Below are 17,770 nucleotides of genomic sequence, written 5' to 3'. Positions count from 1 at the left end.
ACCTGATTAAAAACAGAAGTGATTAAGCAAGGGTTAGAATAATCACAAATTTGCACCTACAGTATAAGCTTACTCCAACAGGCCTTATTCTATATTTTCCTGTGCAAGAGTTCTTCCAGAAACACTAATGCATAAAAAGTGAATGCTCGCTCGGGAAACAATGGCATGTTTGCCCTTGGTCTATTCTTCCCATGCTGGTGTGCAATGTGTCCACTTATTCATATGCATACATTTGTAGGCATGTACCTGACTGATACATGTGTACACTCATGACCTCTCTCTCTCTCACACACACACACACACACACACACACACACACACACACGCACACACACACAGAGCGATGTTAGAACAGAAACCTAAAACTGTGCCTCTGACAAGACTCCGTTGCAGTGCCCTTGACTAACAATGACAAATGGATGCAATATGCAAAATGTGAACAAGTTGCTTTTGGGTACAAAACAGGAAAAAGATTGTTCATGGTACCGTTATGGGATGCGTCTGCTCTCCCATCTCCCAGCTAAGGCGAGCCGAGCTGAGTTTAATGGCACGTGTCAAGAACAAGAAGTATGTGGTGGATGTGTGTGAGAGACAGAGAGAAAAGAGGAAGAGGGTATCTTTCAATTATTTGGTGTTGAGAATTGTCGATTGGTGTGTCTTTTGCTGTATTATTGCATTGTATATGTGACCTTGTATTTCTTGGGATGTAATTGATTGCATCTATTATAGATAATATGCTCTAAAAATATGAATTGTATGAATGTGGACCTTGTTACTTAAATTCATTGTGTACCTGTCACTAACACAATGCAGTAGCAGCTCCACGCACCTCCTTGACGTTAAAATCTAATCTACAAAACTTAAAAGTAAAATGAATCAAAAGAAGCTTGAGTTAAATTAAATTGTGAAAGAAATTAATTTCAAAGAGGACCATGCAGTTTAATATTTGGGTCAAACATTTTGTTCTGTGTCCACAAACTTGAGTCTCTGTATTAGAGGTGTGAGTGTGTGTTGTGTGTGTATTGGTGTGTGCGATAGCACCGCCACGGTGGCAGGCTGTATCCATCATGATAAACCGGCAGACTCGGCAACTGTCACATGCAATCACACTTCACTACGGTTCGCAGGACTTCAAAGTGAAAATGAATGGTAGTTCATCGACATGAAGACTTCATATATCTTCGTTTTTTTTGCTTTCTCTTTCTTTTATTTTTTGGGAGAGACTTGTCTCTTTACTCCCGGCTACTTGTGTTTTTTTTTTTTTCAGTGTCTGAAATGCATCGTGGGTCACATGGATTTGGGGAAAAAAAGGAAAATCAATTCCATCCATCATTTCAGTTCAGATTTTAATCAGGAACAGTGGTTTTGACTTAAACTTGACACATGAGTGTAATTCTCCAGTGTCTGCGCAACAATTAATGTAAGTTTTAAGTTCAATTTTTTGTTGAATTCCACAATAAAAAATAAGTTTACAAAGGAAATATATTGTAAATGTTTAGAGACATTTGAGTAGGTCAGTGATGAGTGGAGGTATAAAGAGCCCAAACAAACTCAGCTAACCCGTGAGGAAATACCAATCATTAAGTTCTTTCTACTCATGATTTAGCGAAGGTTTTCTACCTTCAATTCAACACAAATAGCAGAACACGGACATACATATTGAAACCTATTCATCTCCACTTGCTTTATGCTAGACTACAGCCAATGTTCTCTCTGACCCTCAACACTATTGAATTACAGGAAGACATAGGACTGTACATGTGATTAGACCATACCATAAGACATTTGATTATTTAAGCTTTTACATTTCCACAACAAAACCCTTTACAATGTAATTTGAGTGTCACAGTCATCAAGTTTTACATTTTTTTTTAAATATGTCATTCAATATTTCTGAAGTGATGCCTTACAGTTAGAAAAAAATAAACATCTTGATGTTAATGCAGCTACTGACAGAAAAAAAACCTTTTAAGATTAAAAAGCCTACGTGGCATTAAGCTATAATTCAACATGACAAGTGTTAAATGTGATAATCATCAAATTTGCAACCACTTGAAAGTCAAATGAGCCATAATAATGCCAGTGCTGCAGCTGCTGCAGCTCTCTTGCACCGTGGTGAGTCTTGCCTTTAATCTAGTAATGACTCCGAAATGACACTGTGCTTTAAAAACGGAGGAGATGAGGCTATAGGTCTCTCTGCCTCCCTCCCCTCTTTCTCTGGCCTGGCTCAGGCGCTGCTCTCGCTCTCCGAGCTGTTTGATTGGCACATGCTTTCACTTAATGAGGGATAATTACAAAGGAAAACAAGTGGGAGACCACATCTGCTCAGTGTAAAAAGAAGTCCAGGCCTGGTGCAATCTGTCAGATGGGGCTTTCAGGCTGTGTGTGTGAATGTTTTACCCACCTTTAGCGGCCTCCCCATCCAACTCAAACCCTCCAGGACCCTCCCCCCACCTTGTCCCGACAAGAAGCAGATTAATAGGAATCAGCATGTAGCTGTAAACACTCAGCGGGAAGAGTGTATATCTCTGTGCACTGACGCGCATAGGAAATGACCCGGGGTATCTGTCGGGGACCAGGCAGGGGCCACCTCAGGAAGGGCAAAAGGCCAGTGGGGACCATCAACTTCCCAATCAGTGTCCTGCTGGCTGAGCTGTTGTTTTCCAGCTCTAATCGCTACTGTTTTGTTTGCTTTCACACAATGCTAAAATGGTAGTATAATACATAGGTAGCTGCTACTGCTCCCAAGGTACCTCCACATACTGTCGATAAATCATTTTAGCATATATGATCTATATTGTTCTAAAAGGTCTCATAATGACCTTCCCATGCTTACAGATAGTTGTCTTGATTGTCATCCAGTTTTAGTACCATGAATTAAAAGTGTTACAGTGACTCATATTAAATAGTAACCGTCCAAAAATTATTCCCTTTGACTGTTTTTAGGAAATATATTCTAATTTATACAGAATATTTCTGAAATTAATAACACACATCATGGTTTGGTTTGTCGTGATGTACTTGTGCTTTATAGCCAGCTAAATAATAATCATGATTTAATATTGTAATGATTCCATTGTCAAAAACATAAACACCTCTCTGCATTTATACCATTAATAGCAATAAGTGTAATATGATTTAAAAGAGTTGTAACACGCACGTTTTTTTGGTTCCACATTGTGATTTGTGAGTCAGAATTTCTTTAATGTATTCGTACATTTTTATTTATGTGGATGAGTGAAATAACAATATTATTTTGCATGTTTGGCACATGTTTTGTTTTTTTGTTTTTTTAAATCGGGTCCAGATTATTATAAAAGGAACTTAATACTGTATCAGGTTACACTGTGTGATAGTCCTTGCCACAGGCATAACATTCAACATGAATAGTGACACATAAGCCTGTTTTTCAGTTTTGGTTCAATTGTTTAGTTGAAATGGCTCATTTGTTCAAAAGAAACAGGTGATTATAGTCTCAAACAGACAAAAAAAAAACCTAAGTTCTGTTAATACTACATCTAAATCTAAAAATAAATGTTTTCATTTTCAAAGAGTTAACCACTTGACACAAGTAAGGTTTAATTTAAAATCAATTTAAGCTTAAACAAAAGTCAATTTTAACAATGTAAGTCATAATTAAACTGAACTGCCTTTGTTCTTTCACAAACCAGTGACTGTGAAGCAGTGTTGTTTTTCTTTGTAAAAAGCTTCAGCAATAAAAGTACCTTTTCCACCTACTGAAACAATTTTGAGAGACACAAGACAGCAATATTTATTTATTTAGCCTTAATTCAGCGAAAAGAAAATGACTCACATGTAAATTGGTACTGATATTTGACAGCCTTTTAACCTCCCGACAGCCCCCTCTTCAACCCCATCCCGACACCTCCCTGCCACCCACTAAAAGAACAACAAGGTTTTGCTTTCTTGCCCTGCGCTGACCCAGTTCTTACTAATTACCCACAAAGTATACATCAAAGCCAGGGAAATCTACAGATGTGCTGCAGTGTGGCAGGCTAAGGGAAACCAGGACTACCCCTCACCTAATCACCTCCAGCCATCACAAATACTGTAGATTTGGATGCACGTATGTGTGTATGTATACACATCTGACGTGATGTCAGCCTGTACACAAGGCAACGCGGTGAACTTCTAAACGCAGCTGTCATTGTTTCGACATGGGTAATTGCGGGTGTCTAAGTTTTTCCTGACACTGTCGGCTGTTTGGGTTGGATGAGAGGGAGAAAAGGATGTGGAAGGGTGAGATCATAGTATAGGAGTCACCTGATGAGATGACATGACTGTTGATATGTACACACATATGCACTAAACACACATCACCCAGAAATCAGAAAAGGCATCAATGGACAGAGAAGTGTAAGAAGAAAGCAAATGCATGAATTAAGTTTGTCTCTTTCTCTCTCTCTATCTCTCGCACGCACGCACACACACACATCACTAACCATCACAAATAAAAGCCTAGCCCAAACAGTTAACCAAAAAGTGAAAATTCTTCATGATCCACTCACCCTCGTGTTGATGGAGGGTCGGTGAAGCTTTTAAGTCCAGAAACACTGCTGGAGTTTCACAGGAAAAGGTGTTGCAGTAATGTCCCAAACAACTGAGGTCAATGGTAACCAATTTTCAAACATTATTGAAAACCTTCACCAGACCTTCAATCAGCAAAAGGTGAGTATGTAATGACTGAATTTTCATTTTTGTGTCAACTCTCCCTTCGGTGTAATCCTAACCAAAACATAAAACCTTGACAGTCTTCCAGCCAGTTGGTTGTCTGGTGCAAAAGCATCTCAATCCGGTGCAAATATTTTTTATAGTACAAATTCCAACACAGGTTACCCACCATATTTCACAAAACACAATTTTCTTGTAACTTTCAAACTGTGCAAATCTGAGCCAACCTCCATCTGTAAAGCAGGCTGAACCTGTTCCCTGCTATCAGCCACTGCTCTGCCTGTATGGTGGTGGGGGAGCAATCCGCTTGTGATCCATAGTAACAAATTTACTGATCCATATCTTCTAGCTTTGTGGCTGAACTGCCACTTCAGTCACAACAGCAGTTTCTGCAGCACAGGGGCCTGCTGCTCCATTCACGAATCTTAAAAATCACACATCAGAAAACGAGGCAGTGAAAATTGTCAGATGATATGCACAGCCTTGAAATAGACTTCACTAAGTCCTTTGACTGCCCTTTGAAGTTGTGATGACCATTCAAAATGTCTGCACAATGCAGACATATCCTCACTACAATGATTTCAAACTGAAATGTAACCACACACACACACACACACACACACACACACAGGTATAGCAAGGCAGGGGCAAATGGGATGGTTTGCTTTCTTATGACACGGGCTATTACTAAATTGAGCTGGCAGGTAATTCTAAGACAAATAAATGCCAGCAGGTTTAACACAAGGAGAGGTCTTAGGGGTGGCAGTGTGAGCAATGACAGGAATTCTCCTCGTTCTTTTGACAGGAAGCCTATTATTCTCTCTGCTTTATTTTCCCAAGCTAGGCCTGGGTTTTTAAAAACTGATAGTATTACAACGTGCACGTGCACACGCACTCACAAATGCACGCACGCACGCGCACACACACACACACACACGCACACACACCACTCCTTCTTCATCTGAATTACTCCACTATAATCCTCTTCTCTCCAGGACTACAAAGTGTAACTGTTTTCACTGAATCCTTTAAAGGGCTTTTTATACACAGAAGTCCTGATGCCCGTATCTCGACTTTAGGCTCAATCTGTAAGTAAAACAAAATAAAAATCTAAAAATCTACCCCTAACACTGTTCAAATATTAATAACGCTACGAAAATAAGAAATGAAGCCACAAAATACAACTAAACATGAAAAGAGACAAAGGGGAGAAAATAAGTACAAGTTGAGACAAAACACACTATAAATATACTACTTAAAAAAGCTGCGCTACATCCTCATTATAAGTGCCATCTCAGAGAAGCGTGGTGGGAGTCAGTGCTGACCTTGGTATCCCGTTTGAATATTGTTTTAATGCCGCAGCTGGTAATTGAGGATGCAACACAAACAGTGGACTCTTTTTCAAAGGGAAAGATATTTTCCCAGGCAATGGTAATGCAAACAATCGTGTCGTGCATTTATTTGTTTGTTTTTCAACCCCACCTCATAATTATCCAAGACACTAATTAAAATATGGATTTATAAATAAATCTCCATGATTTTACCTATGACTATATTAACTTAAAAGTTTTTATCATTCTTGCAGAGTTTTTTTTTAAATTATTTTAATTAATTCAGCAAACACTTGGAAATCTGTTTGGGTGGAAACACACTTGCCATTTCATTTGAACTGTCAGTGTTTCTTTATCAGTGTACTGTTACTGTTGAATCATATTTGTGTAATATAAGATATGTATTATTTATCAAGCGCTTTCAACATTGAAAAGCTTTACAAACTCATTATTAAAGATTTTTCTGTAACTCTGAAGCATTTATTTCCAAAAACGTCAGCATACTTCTTTGCATCTCTCAACAGAAATCAGGCTGTGTATGAATTGTGTACAAGGTTACATCTTGTCCTAGTACTACATTTAGCTGTGGACCGTTCAGTGTGTACAGTCATGCACTAAGCAATGCAATTCTGCAAGGAATGCAAAGACCCTTTACACATGGGGAAATATAACAATTGCTTCAGGCACATGGAACATGCAGGAAAGCCTACTACTCAGGCCAGGGTGCAGCAGTCCACCAACACCTGAAGGACACTCATTTGAAGACCGCAATGGTTTAATAGAGGTGTAAAACAAGTTATCTATGTCAAACTGGAACAAAAAACACTAAAAGTAGGAGGGGGTCCATGAAACCATTTATCAGCCACTTTCAATGAAATCCTAAGGTCCCTCCCCAGAAAGACTTTGGGCCCTCTCGCACCACCTGTTTAAGGCAGCAACAGTACAATGTTATGATACCTTGCCAAAACACAGAGACAGAATAGCATGACTGAGCCGCCCTCATCCTTGACGCTACAGAGCTCCACGTCAAGCCTCTGATTGTGGAATGCCATTTAAAATCACATTGGGCGGGTATTAAGCTTTGTTTGGGTCTCTGTGAACAAGAAAAGTGTCATAATGATGGGAGTCATTATTATGGAGTATCGCTCAACCGCTGTGTAAAAAATGTAGGTCAAAAATGACTGTCTCACGCAAAGGCAGTGCACCAAGGGCAAAAGAATATGTCCAGTAAAGTCAAGATGCAAACACAGAATTCCACATACTTTCCAGTTAGAATGTATTACACGTTCCAAACGTGCATGAATAGGAGACTGCAAGCAACATTTCTATTGCCACCATTTCATCTGATCTGATTCCATGATGTCGCTATGATGTGATCATGTCACAATTTAGATGACAAATTCTTTTTGGGGCAAACAATGGGGGCCAAATTTTTTATTTATATTTTTTTTCGTAGAAAATGCAAAATTTCTCCTTTGGTGTGGGACACCAAAGGACAAAGAAAAAAAGACAAAAAAGACACCCTTAATTCTTGTCTTTTTTCCTATCATATAGATGATCAAAAATGATGGACATCAAAGAGTTCTGAACAAAAGTTTCCACTGTTTTTGCTTTCTTTATTTCTGTCATGGGTATGTGCTCTCTGTCCAGAAACTACAAAGATGCTGTCCCTTGACAAGTCTACCTGATAGAGGAAATGAAGGGGTCTTCTAGAGTCACAAGCTGAAATAACCTGCTTTAGACAGAGGATGGGCTGCAGATAGGCCTAGTATAGTTTACAAGTATTTTCTTTATTGTAAAATGTGGATATAAACAAAATACATCCCCTTTTGCACACACACACACACACACACACACACACACACACACACACACACACACACACACAAACTTAATCTAACCTTACCTGAAAACAAGACTAGGCCATACATTTTTTCTTAAATCTATTCTATCTATTCTGTCATGGGTATGTGCTTTTTGTGACCGTGTAAACAGGTTCAGCAAGTCAGAGGCTCCCACAAATTATGCTTACTGAAAAATGTCTGCACTGAATAATTTCTAATTCTATATCGTGATGCACCTGTATGATATTACAGTTTAACTAAAATGCTGAAATTGTAATTTGTACACATTTTTTTTTTTTGTGTTCTAGCTTTTTTGAGATACCATGAGCCACACTGCCACAACAAGACAAAACATGCCTGATTAATAGGTGACAATGTTAAGCAAAACAGTGACTCCAATATGGATCCACTTACATATGATTTACTTACTTTTCTGCAGCTTCAACAAGTATAGAAATGCTTTACTTTGGCTTTTATGAGGGCGGCAGGCTGACTCAAGGTAATATTAAGGGCACGCTTTCTTCCACTTATAGTGTATGGGAAAGTTTTCACTCCTGACTGACACTTGTTAAAGCCTAAATAAGAGCTATCCGTGAAAGTCATTAGGACGTCATTCACAGAGGTTTTATTTTTTTCTGTTTGTAAAAAAACAAGGCAAAAAAAATATATAAAAATCCGTCATCCGACTTGCTACTGATTACAGACATCTTCACACCGAAATAAAATCCTTTTGGAAAATCGATCTTAAAAACGGGGGATGCGATTGGCATGTGTAAAGCTGTCATTAGTTTAGGCAGACACAGACAAAAGCAATCGGACTGAGTCAGATCTGTATGAATCCATCCACCCATTCTCGACCCGCTGGGCACAGATCCCAAGGCTTTCCCAGCCAGACGAAACACATAACCTGTCCGGTGTGTTCTGGGTCTGCCAACATGTTGAACGTGGCTGGAACACATCCAAAAGCAGGTGCCCAGGAGGTATCCTAATCAGAAGCCCAAATCATCTCTACTTTTGCTTGATGAGGCGAGGAGCAGAGGCTCTCTCTCTAAAGGCTGGGACACACAGCCTGCATGTGCAGGGCTTGTGCAATGTTGAGATCTTCATTTCAATAAAACTTATCTCATTCACTTTTTGCAAGAAAATTCAGTGTTGTTGTCAAATATTCATATTAACTACAGAAGGCAATAAAACACATTAAAAAGAGGTGTGTCCTAGATTTCAGTGCAACTCTCTAGAGCTAATCCAGATATCTCATGGCTAAAGACCTTTGCCCACACATGTTCCCCCAGTTTCAATCTTTTGATCCAGACCCAAAGCTCATGATGGGTCACTTTGTCCCAAACAGATGCCACCATAAGCCCCTGTCACTGCTAACATCAAACCAACCTGCCTGCTGACCACATGCTTCATCTAACCCTCGCTCATGAAGATTTCAAAAATATAGTAACTCCATCACTCGAGGCAACAACTCACTACCAATCCAAAGTGAGGCGTCTACAATTTTCAGCAGAGAACGAACAAGTCTGAGACATGGAGGGCTGACTCGAATTTCAGACTCTTCACACTATAAACTATAAGCGAACAGCGCCATATCATCAAGCATTCCAGATCCTCAAACTACAAATCAGAACATCTATTTTATCAGACACTCATTTACCCTTTCACTTGTCGTTACCGTGCTTAGCCCACTGTGAAATCTTATATTCATACTTTGTATCTTTTACAAAACCTAACCTCACCTAATCAATCACCATGACGAGACAAACGATGGAATGCTTCAAGGTTTATGATGATGGCCGGTACTTGCTCAATTACTAAGTGTTTAAGCTACTATCAGCTCATTTTCTCAGGTAACACTCAATTGAAATAGTCACATTTTAAATTGAGAACTCAATGGAGAGCGTGATGATGTAGAATTCATCAAGCAATACAAACCTGAGAGTGAAGATAGCCTGCTGAAAAAATCACGATTATGGTCATATGAGGAAATCCAACAAAATCAGCACGCAAACAGTGTAATGAAAACAGATATGCTGTTCAATCAACTATATCTTTAAAATCCTTCCTCACTGTGGAAATCTAAGCTTACAGTTGATATCTTGGCTCCCACACAGCCTGGCCTGCTGCTGCCACAGCTAGCAGCACTCAACCTCCAGACCGACTCCTGTTGTCAGTATTCACTTCTACCATGTTTTCATGCAGCCAAATTCACAATATAGGATATTTGGTACCGTTTGCCTATTAGTCTGTGTCTGTTGCCAGATAATAGTCACTTTGAAATAGTGCGTCAATCATCAGCCATGACATCCTGGAGCAGCAGCAATAAAATCCTTACCGGAGGGATATCTGACAGAATCAACATGATTTGAGTTGAGACATATCAAAACATATTTGTTGATTATTTGATGTGATTATATTTTAAATACATTGTATTTTATTCAGAAAAAATGTAATTTGACATCATAAATACATAAAAGTGTTGACATTATTTTGATAACATTTGTCTTTAAAGTTTAAAAGAATATCCAGCATTGACAAAGCAAGGAGACCACTTCATACACTGTATTAGGAATAATTGTAATTTGCAAAATTGTGTTGACAGCCGATGAAATATTTATATTATGTACTGCATATGTCTCTCACACACACAGACACACACACACACAAACACACAAAATCCGAGCTCCATGTTTTTACTGAAAATATGTCAATGGCAGAATCAAATACCATTTTAGCACTTTAAAACGAGGTGGATAAAGTCCTTCCACTCTGAGTGGGAACATCACTCCTGTCTTTGGTCGAAAAAAATGCAATTTTGTATTTACTTGTACTGTGAGACTGACTAAAACAAGAATCACATACTCTCAATCACTTCCCATCCAGTGAAAGAATTACTTACTCACACAACATATCTCCCGTATGGTAAAAATCAATAAGAGGAGAAACACTCTATTGATCATATCTATATCTCCTATACACTTTGATGTCATGCTCCACTAGTGCAGTGTGTGAGTGTGTACAAAGAGGGAGGGTGATGCATTGTTTCAACAGTAGTCATTTTGAACCCTTAAGCTGCATTAAACCTATGCCTCCAGTAAAAAGCTGCTTTTCCAATCAATTTGTTGCAATTATTGGGTGTCTAACATGGCTTGGATGATGCGATGTGAATCCTGACTTTAGACTTGTGGATAAACTCATGAAAATGCAATAAAGAACTGAGGCAATGTGTAACAGACTGCAATGCAATGGTGTATTTAATTAACAGTTCAGCAGTTTTCAACTTTTAAGACGTGGTACACTCCTGTGAAGTATAAAGTAATTACAGGGCTGGCAAACTGAGGAGAACCCCTTTAAACAATGAACACTGTAATATATATATACAGTGACTGAATATATATATATATATATATATATATATATATATATATATATATATATATATATTCATATATATTCATATATGTTGATGGGTGTCAAACCAGAAGAATCAACATTTAAAAATTCCTCCGGAGTTTCTGATCGCCTGCTCACAGCTGAGAACATGGATGCACTTTATCGGTATTCATCAACGCCATCAACATATATATATATATATATATATATATATATATATATATATATATATATATATATATATATATATATATATATATATATATATATATATATATATATATATATATATATATATATATACACATATACATATATATATATACATATATATATACATATATATATATACATATATTTATACATATATATATATACATATATATATATATATGAATACATATATATATATGAATACATATATATGAATATATATATATATATATATATATATATATATATATATATATATATATATATATATATATATATATATATATATATATATATTCATATATATATTCTACCCTTTATCCTGTTAAGGGTTGCGGTGGGTCCATCACAGGGCCAACACATAGAGGCAGACAACCATTCACACTCACAGTCACACCTACTGTCAATTTAGAGTATCAATCAGCCTCGTCCCCTCTTGATGTCTTTGGACTGTGGGAGGAAGCTGGAGTACCAGAGAGAACCCACACAGGAACAGGGAGAACATGCAGACTCCACACAGAAAGATCCTGTGCCTGAGCCGGGGTAAAATAAAACATTTAACTGCAAATTCTTTCCATCAAAGCCCATTAAAACTCATGACCAATTGTGTATCTTTTTGCTTATTAATTGTGATAAATTTAAACGTAGTTGTCATCAGTTCCTGAGATACAAAAGTCCTTGATGTGATATGAATAAAGTGATTCAAATAAATTCTCTCATTGATTTCTCTATGCTTCCATACTGGAGTGACGAGGCACATGGTTGCCCTCCTCAGGCAGTAACTGGACATAACAGAAATAAAAGAAAACTCTTTACTAAAACCTTTCCTTCCAAAATGACCAAAACAAACCACAGGGAGCCAAACGCATTCTTAAAAGGACAACTGTTAACTTAAAATTTTCATTCCTTCTTCCTAACTTCCTTCACCTCTCCCCCTTCGTTCTTTCCCTCCCCTTCTTTACCTCCATCTTCTTCTGCTGCAGTTCAAAGTTATTGATAGTTTGAAGTTATGGGCTAATAATAAGATGGACACTGCATGGCCAGGAGCCTATTATATCCAGGTAATGGATAGTGCAAGGGTTTTGAATGACATTGCCCAGAGATTGGATGACGGTGGGTGAAGGGATTTATGGGCTACCCATACAGACCCTCGTCCCCCCTTCACACACATGCTATTTATCTCTAGCTTGATAAGGAAGCAGATGAGGCGTGCCTGTATTTATGGTGAAGACGCTCATAAAAACTACTGGCTCAGACCACGAACTTCTAATATCCACTCAAAACTCAGTACAGTTTGTGAGTGTTGTCCAATGCAAATCATTTTGGGGCTCTTCTGATGTTCTTTGCATCATTGTTGCTGACAAATATGTATCTTTAATGCTGTCGTTTGATTTATAAGTGTTGCTACGTTGAGAAAGTTCTGCAAAAATGCTTCACACTTCATCATAGCAACAATTAAAGGTGTCTTCAGCCAAATGAACAACAGATGTCTCACGACGACCACAGGTTTTACCGAGACAACACAAGCATGCGCTATTGTCTTTTCATTAGGTCAGATTTAAACCTCTTTGATACATCAGAGCGGTTTTGAAATGTCAGTAACACAGACGCTGTATTTCCAGGACACAAACTAAGCACGCTCTGCAGGCAATTAATTAAAGTCAAGCGAAAATCCAAAGGCCAGACGACCGAGGTCTCTATTGAGACAGCAAAGTGACAGCCGAGACACTTGTACTGTCATGAGGGAAGAGGAGGAGCGGTCAGGGCATGAGCGAATGCAATGAAAAAGGCTTGTCAACATTATCTGTTTTATTGATTTAACAGTAAAGGGTTGACGCTTAAACTTTATGTTGCTTTGGCTGAGCCCACTGAAAATACAACAGCCACAAATTAAAAAAAAAAAAAAAAGATTTTTAAAAACGTTTACGTATTTATCTCCCGCCTACAAATGTAGGTTTTGTGTGCATTATTGTTGAGGTTTCACACATTTCATCATCTTTATGAGAGGCCATTATGCCTGGATTATGTTCAGCTGTGCTCTGCTTGATGGGATCAACAGCACTGAGGACGGCTACAGTGGTCTATTGTAATGCAGGGTCTGAATAACTTTTTAAGATGACCATTGTGAAAAAATGATCAAAAAAAAAAACTGCCAATGTTCCAAAAACTCATGTGGCACAGATGTTTCATCAGTTTTAGGAGCAACAGCTGGTAAATGAAATGACGTACTACCAAAATGTGAACGCAAACTTGATTTGATTTATTCTTATTTGGCATGGATTCCTTAAAAAAAAAAAAAAAAAAAAAAAAAAAAAAGCACAAAAATAGCTGTGCATTTTCACTTTCCAATCTGTTTGGCCAAGGGGTTGGTATGAGAAGATGTCCTGTCACCAAAATCACAGCGTTGTTGACACTCTCACACTTGTTATTAGAAGTCATCAATATGCCTAAAACACACAGAACTGGAAGTGTCACGACACTCTCATGCAGACTAAATAGCACTGAGGTCAACAGGCATGTCATTGGAGCAGCTTGGAGCCTGGCGGGGTTCCTGTTGTGTCCTGAACTCTTTAGGGGCTTTAGAAACACACTACATAGGTCTGTTAGGCGGGAGAAGCCAGCAGGCTCCTTGAGCGACTCAGAAACCTTTTCAGCTCACAAATGCACACCATTCTTTGAAGTTTATCTTATTCATTAAAGGAATTTATGGGCATTTTCCTGCCCAGAGCGATATCTTCTGAAAAATTGTGTCCTAAATTTTACAAGGATGCAACATAATGCTTCATCTTCATTTTTCGTGACAGAAAAATGAATTAGGATTTGATAACTTGTCTGTGAACAGTCATTAATTGGGTAGTTATGAGGACTTCTCAGTCAAAGCAGGGGGCTTAAAACAGGCTGTTGTCTCGCTCAAGGATTTGTTTTTCTGCATCAACATCACTACTGAATGCCATCTTCTTAGATACTTGAGTCAAACAAAATAAAAGCAACGAGTGACATATGAATCTTATGTTGTAATTTTTTTGTAATAGAGGACAGAAGTGTGCCTTTTTGTTTTATTAATCGCTTTATTTCAGAATAAAGCACCTAATCACAACATCTCAACAAATTTGGCAGGTGCGGCACGGTGTCTGACCCAGCATATTTTAGGAAGAACACAGGTGAGGTGAATTAGAGGATGAGTGAAGACGATGATTTATCAACTCCTCATTCCATTTACATTCCACTACACCCAAGCTTTTAGTGTCTGCCAGACCCATCCATCATTTTTAACATATCCTACATGAGGCGGCACTGCTCAATGGGCAAATGGACGTTTAACTTGACTGAACACAGTGGACATTCTCACGTTTTGAACATGAGCTTTCATTTTTGCATTTTCTCCAATCAAATCAACAGATTCCAAAAGAACACAAGGAAGCTGGATGAACAGACTAATAACAGACCATGTGAGAGAAGCAGAAATATAAAAGACAGACCGACAGATGTAATGAATTGAGTGGAAATAATCTTATGTGTGAAAATGTGAAGAAGTTCAGCCAGATAATAAGAGCCCAGGAAAACCTTCTGTATTAATTACTGTCAGCATGGAAAAAATATAATTAGATATAAGGGGGAAACAGAAACTATTTATGGCAACCAAGGGGCCTCACTTAATGATCAGACTGCAGCTAAAACCTCTATTGATTTTCTCGTTAAATATACAGCTCAATTAAAGATACAGCTGATTAAAGGAAGAGTAGAAAATTGGAGCGGCAGATCTGGACATGCTGGGGAAGCTGGGTAATATGCCGCAGTTAGATAATTACATTATTTCATCCTGTCTCTGCTTCCTCACTGCAGAGCAGTGGGAAATCAACCCACACATGAAATATTGTTTTTCTATGTTTAGACTGATATTTATGTCTGAAAGCTTACCACAGGGGTGACAATCATCAAACAGAGCTGTGACATCCACAGGTATACTGATACTGCTTGTGGCCATATAAGTTGAATATGACTGTATATTTCATCAAAAATGTGTGGCAATTCTACCCTTTGAATTTCAGCAATAAAAGCACAACAAAAATGGTGACCTTTGAATGTGTAAGGCAGAAATAATCAAAAAGACAATTCAAATCGTCTTTCCTTGTTAAAATGAAGCACCTGCTTAACGTAAGTCAGACAGAGGCACTTTTTTCTCCTTTCAGGCTCAGCCTTGTCACTGACAAATAAAAGCCTTGACAGTCTGTGTACATTCACCATGAGAGAAGGGCAGAATACAATGTATAATGGAAAACCGTTCTATTTCTCATTGAAGAAAAAAAGCAGCTTCAAGACTCAAATATTTCTGAAAAAGTTTTGTTGGGGCTTTTTGTTGTCTTACATTTTCCCACTAAATTGCAACAAAAGGATGCCTGAATATCCAGGTAGAAAAACCGAGTTCTTGAAATTCCATCAATGGTGCTACAACTGGAGGAAGTGATGATTGCTTTGTAAGTGATGATTGCATGTATTTTTGTATTTTAAAGTCCAATCGGAAATCAACACTTCATGGCTCATTTCAACAGTTTAATTGATATAAATTATAAATCACAATTTTCTCATCAACCAAATAGTCATTATTCAAAAACAGAATAGAAAATACCCTGCTTACTCTTGTTTCTCTAGTTTGATGTTAGCCCCATGTAGCATAATGACTGATGATGATAAGTTCCAATTCTGTATGTTACAAGTGTTGATAATGTGACCTTCCATACATTTGGTTTGATAGTCATAGCTGCATGTGTGTGTGTGTGTGTGTGTGTGTGTGTGTGTGTGTGTGTGTGTGTGTGTGCGCGCGCGCGCGTGCGTGCGTGCGTGTGTACCTGTAGGGAGTTGAGGAGGATGAAGATGTAGGCCATGACAATGGAGAAAGGTACCAGGACGCCACACAGCCATGTCAGTCCAAGGATGGGCAGCAGAACCAACACTGCTTTCACTGCAGCCCTGTGCTCCCACACACACACACACACACACACACACACACACACACGCACACACAAGATATCATAAGCATACACATTAAAACACACAGATTTGAAAATTATAAGACTCTGAAATTGATGACAGACTGTCTGACCTAACAACAGATATAAAACTTTTGGCCAATTTCTAAATGATTTCATTCCTCCCTAGTCATCCTGAGCTCCATTTCGGGGTTTTAAGCTTTGCAGTTCTTTTTGGACAAGACTGGGCGGCTTTGGCAGACTGGCTGTTCCATACACAAAACGGCGCGGCTGGGAAGACTCATGGGGTGACAACTTCCCACCTTAAATCTGCTTTAATTCTGTTTAGAGTGAAATTAGCTTCCCGCTCAGGTGACTGCCAAACCACACCAGCTGTGTGTGTGTGTTCATATGTGTGACATGGAGGGCGGCAGGGCCTAGTTTATTCAGCGGAGGAATGTGTTTGAGTTTCCGAAATGGCTGCCACCCAGGGGTGCCAAATGGTTCAAGGCCTGCTTTGAACCTCTTCATACTGAACCTACTGTGAGCCCTGGTGGGCTGAGGTTGTGAGGAAAATACACACACTGACATAAATTTTTACCAACAGAATCATTTACAAAGCTACTGGTGGGAAATCTACTGAGTCACATACAAGAGAGGTTCAACTACTAGCACCGTCACCAAAAGATAAGAGCAAACACAGATGAGAATGAGCTTAATGAGTTATTGTTTCTGCATGTGCACAAGGCCAAGGAGGCCAAGCTGTATTACATAACAATTCCATTCCATTCAAGTAAAACTAGCACTATTTTTTATGAGAACATTTGGGTAAAGTGTAGTTTTTTTGATCAATAACCACCAGAAATTAAGTTACTGGATTTACATACAAAATTTGACATTTCTGATGACCAATCACAATCAAACAGTTTTACTTAACTTCTCATTTGTATGATTATCCAGCCTTCATTAGTAAGAAATACTTCTTATTATCATTACGTTTGTCTATCTATAATTCTTATGATTTGTTCAATAATGTTTCTTTAAGTACAGCACAACGGCCCCTCTGTTTCTGAGGCTTCTGAGACACTATGAGGGGATGTTTTTGTTTTGTTTTTTAATCTACATAGTTCCAAAATGAAAACAATTTTAGCAACATGAAGTGTATTAATGATACCAATGTTCTTGTTACTACATTAATTGCATAATTCAAATATTACAAACCTACGACTTCATTATGAGTATACATGTTCCACATCTTTTAGGAATAACATTCATCATACCTTGTCAACTAAACTGAGCAAAATTTTAAAACAGCTGTGACAACAAG

At 38.3% G+C, this 17,770-nt stretch overlaps 1 protein-coding gene across 1 annotated transcript in view; it reads right to left on the bottom strand.

Annotated features, from left to right (window-relative positions):
• LOC147249692 (adhesion G protein-coupled receptor D2) overlaps nucleotides 1–17,770 on the bottom strand; it is an 89,778-nt gene that overhangs the window by 56,275 nt on the left and 15,733 nt on the right. Inside the window, exon 20 of the mRNA XM_086224926.1 lies at nucleotides 16,324–16,444. Coding sequence (XP_086081052.1) covers nucleotides 16,324–16,444 — 121 coding nt within the window. The remainder of the gene's footprint in view (nucleotides 1–16,323; nucleotides 16,445–17,770) is intronic.

The sequence above is a fragment of the Aulostomus chinensis genome, chromosome 14 (genome assembly GCF_037954235.1).
Source record: "Aulostomus chinensis isolate RoL2024-O1b breed Wild chromosome 14, RoL_Achi_v1.0, whole genome shotgun sequence".
Taxonomy (NCBI): Eukaryota; Metazoa; Chordata; class Actinopteri; order Syngnathiformes; family Aulostomidae; genus Aulostomus; species Aulostomus chinensis.
The sequence above is the reverse complement of the archived record's forward strand: the minus strand, read 5'-3'. Positions and strand labels throughout refer to the sequence as shown.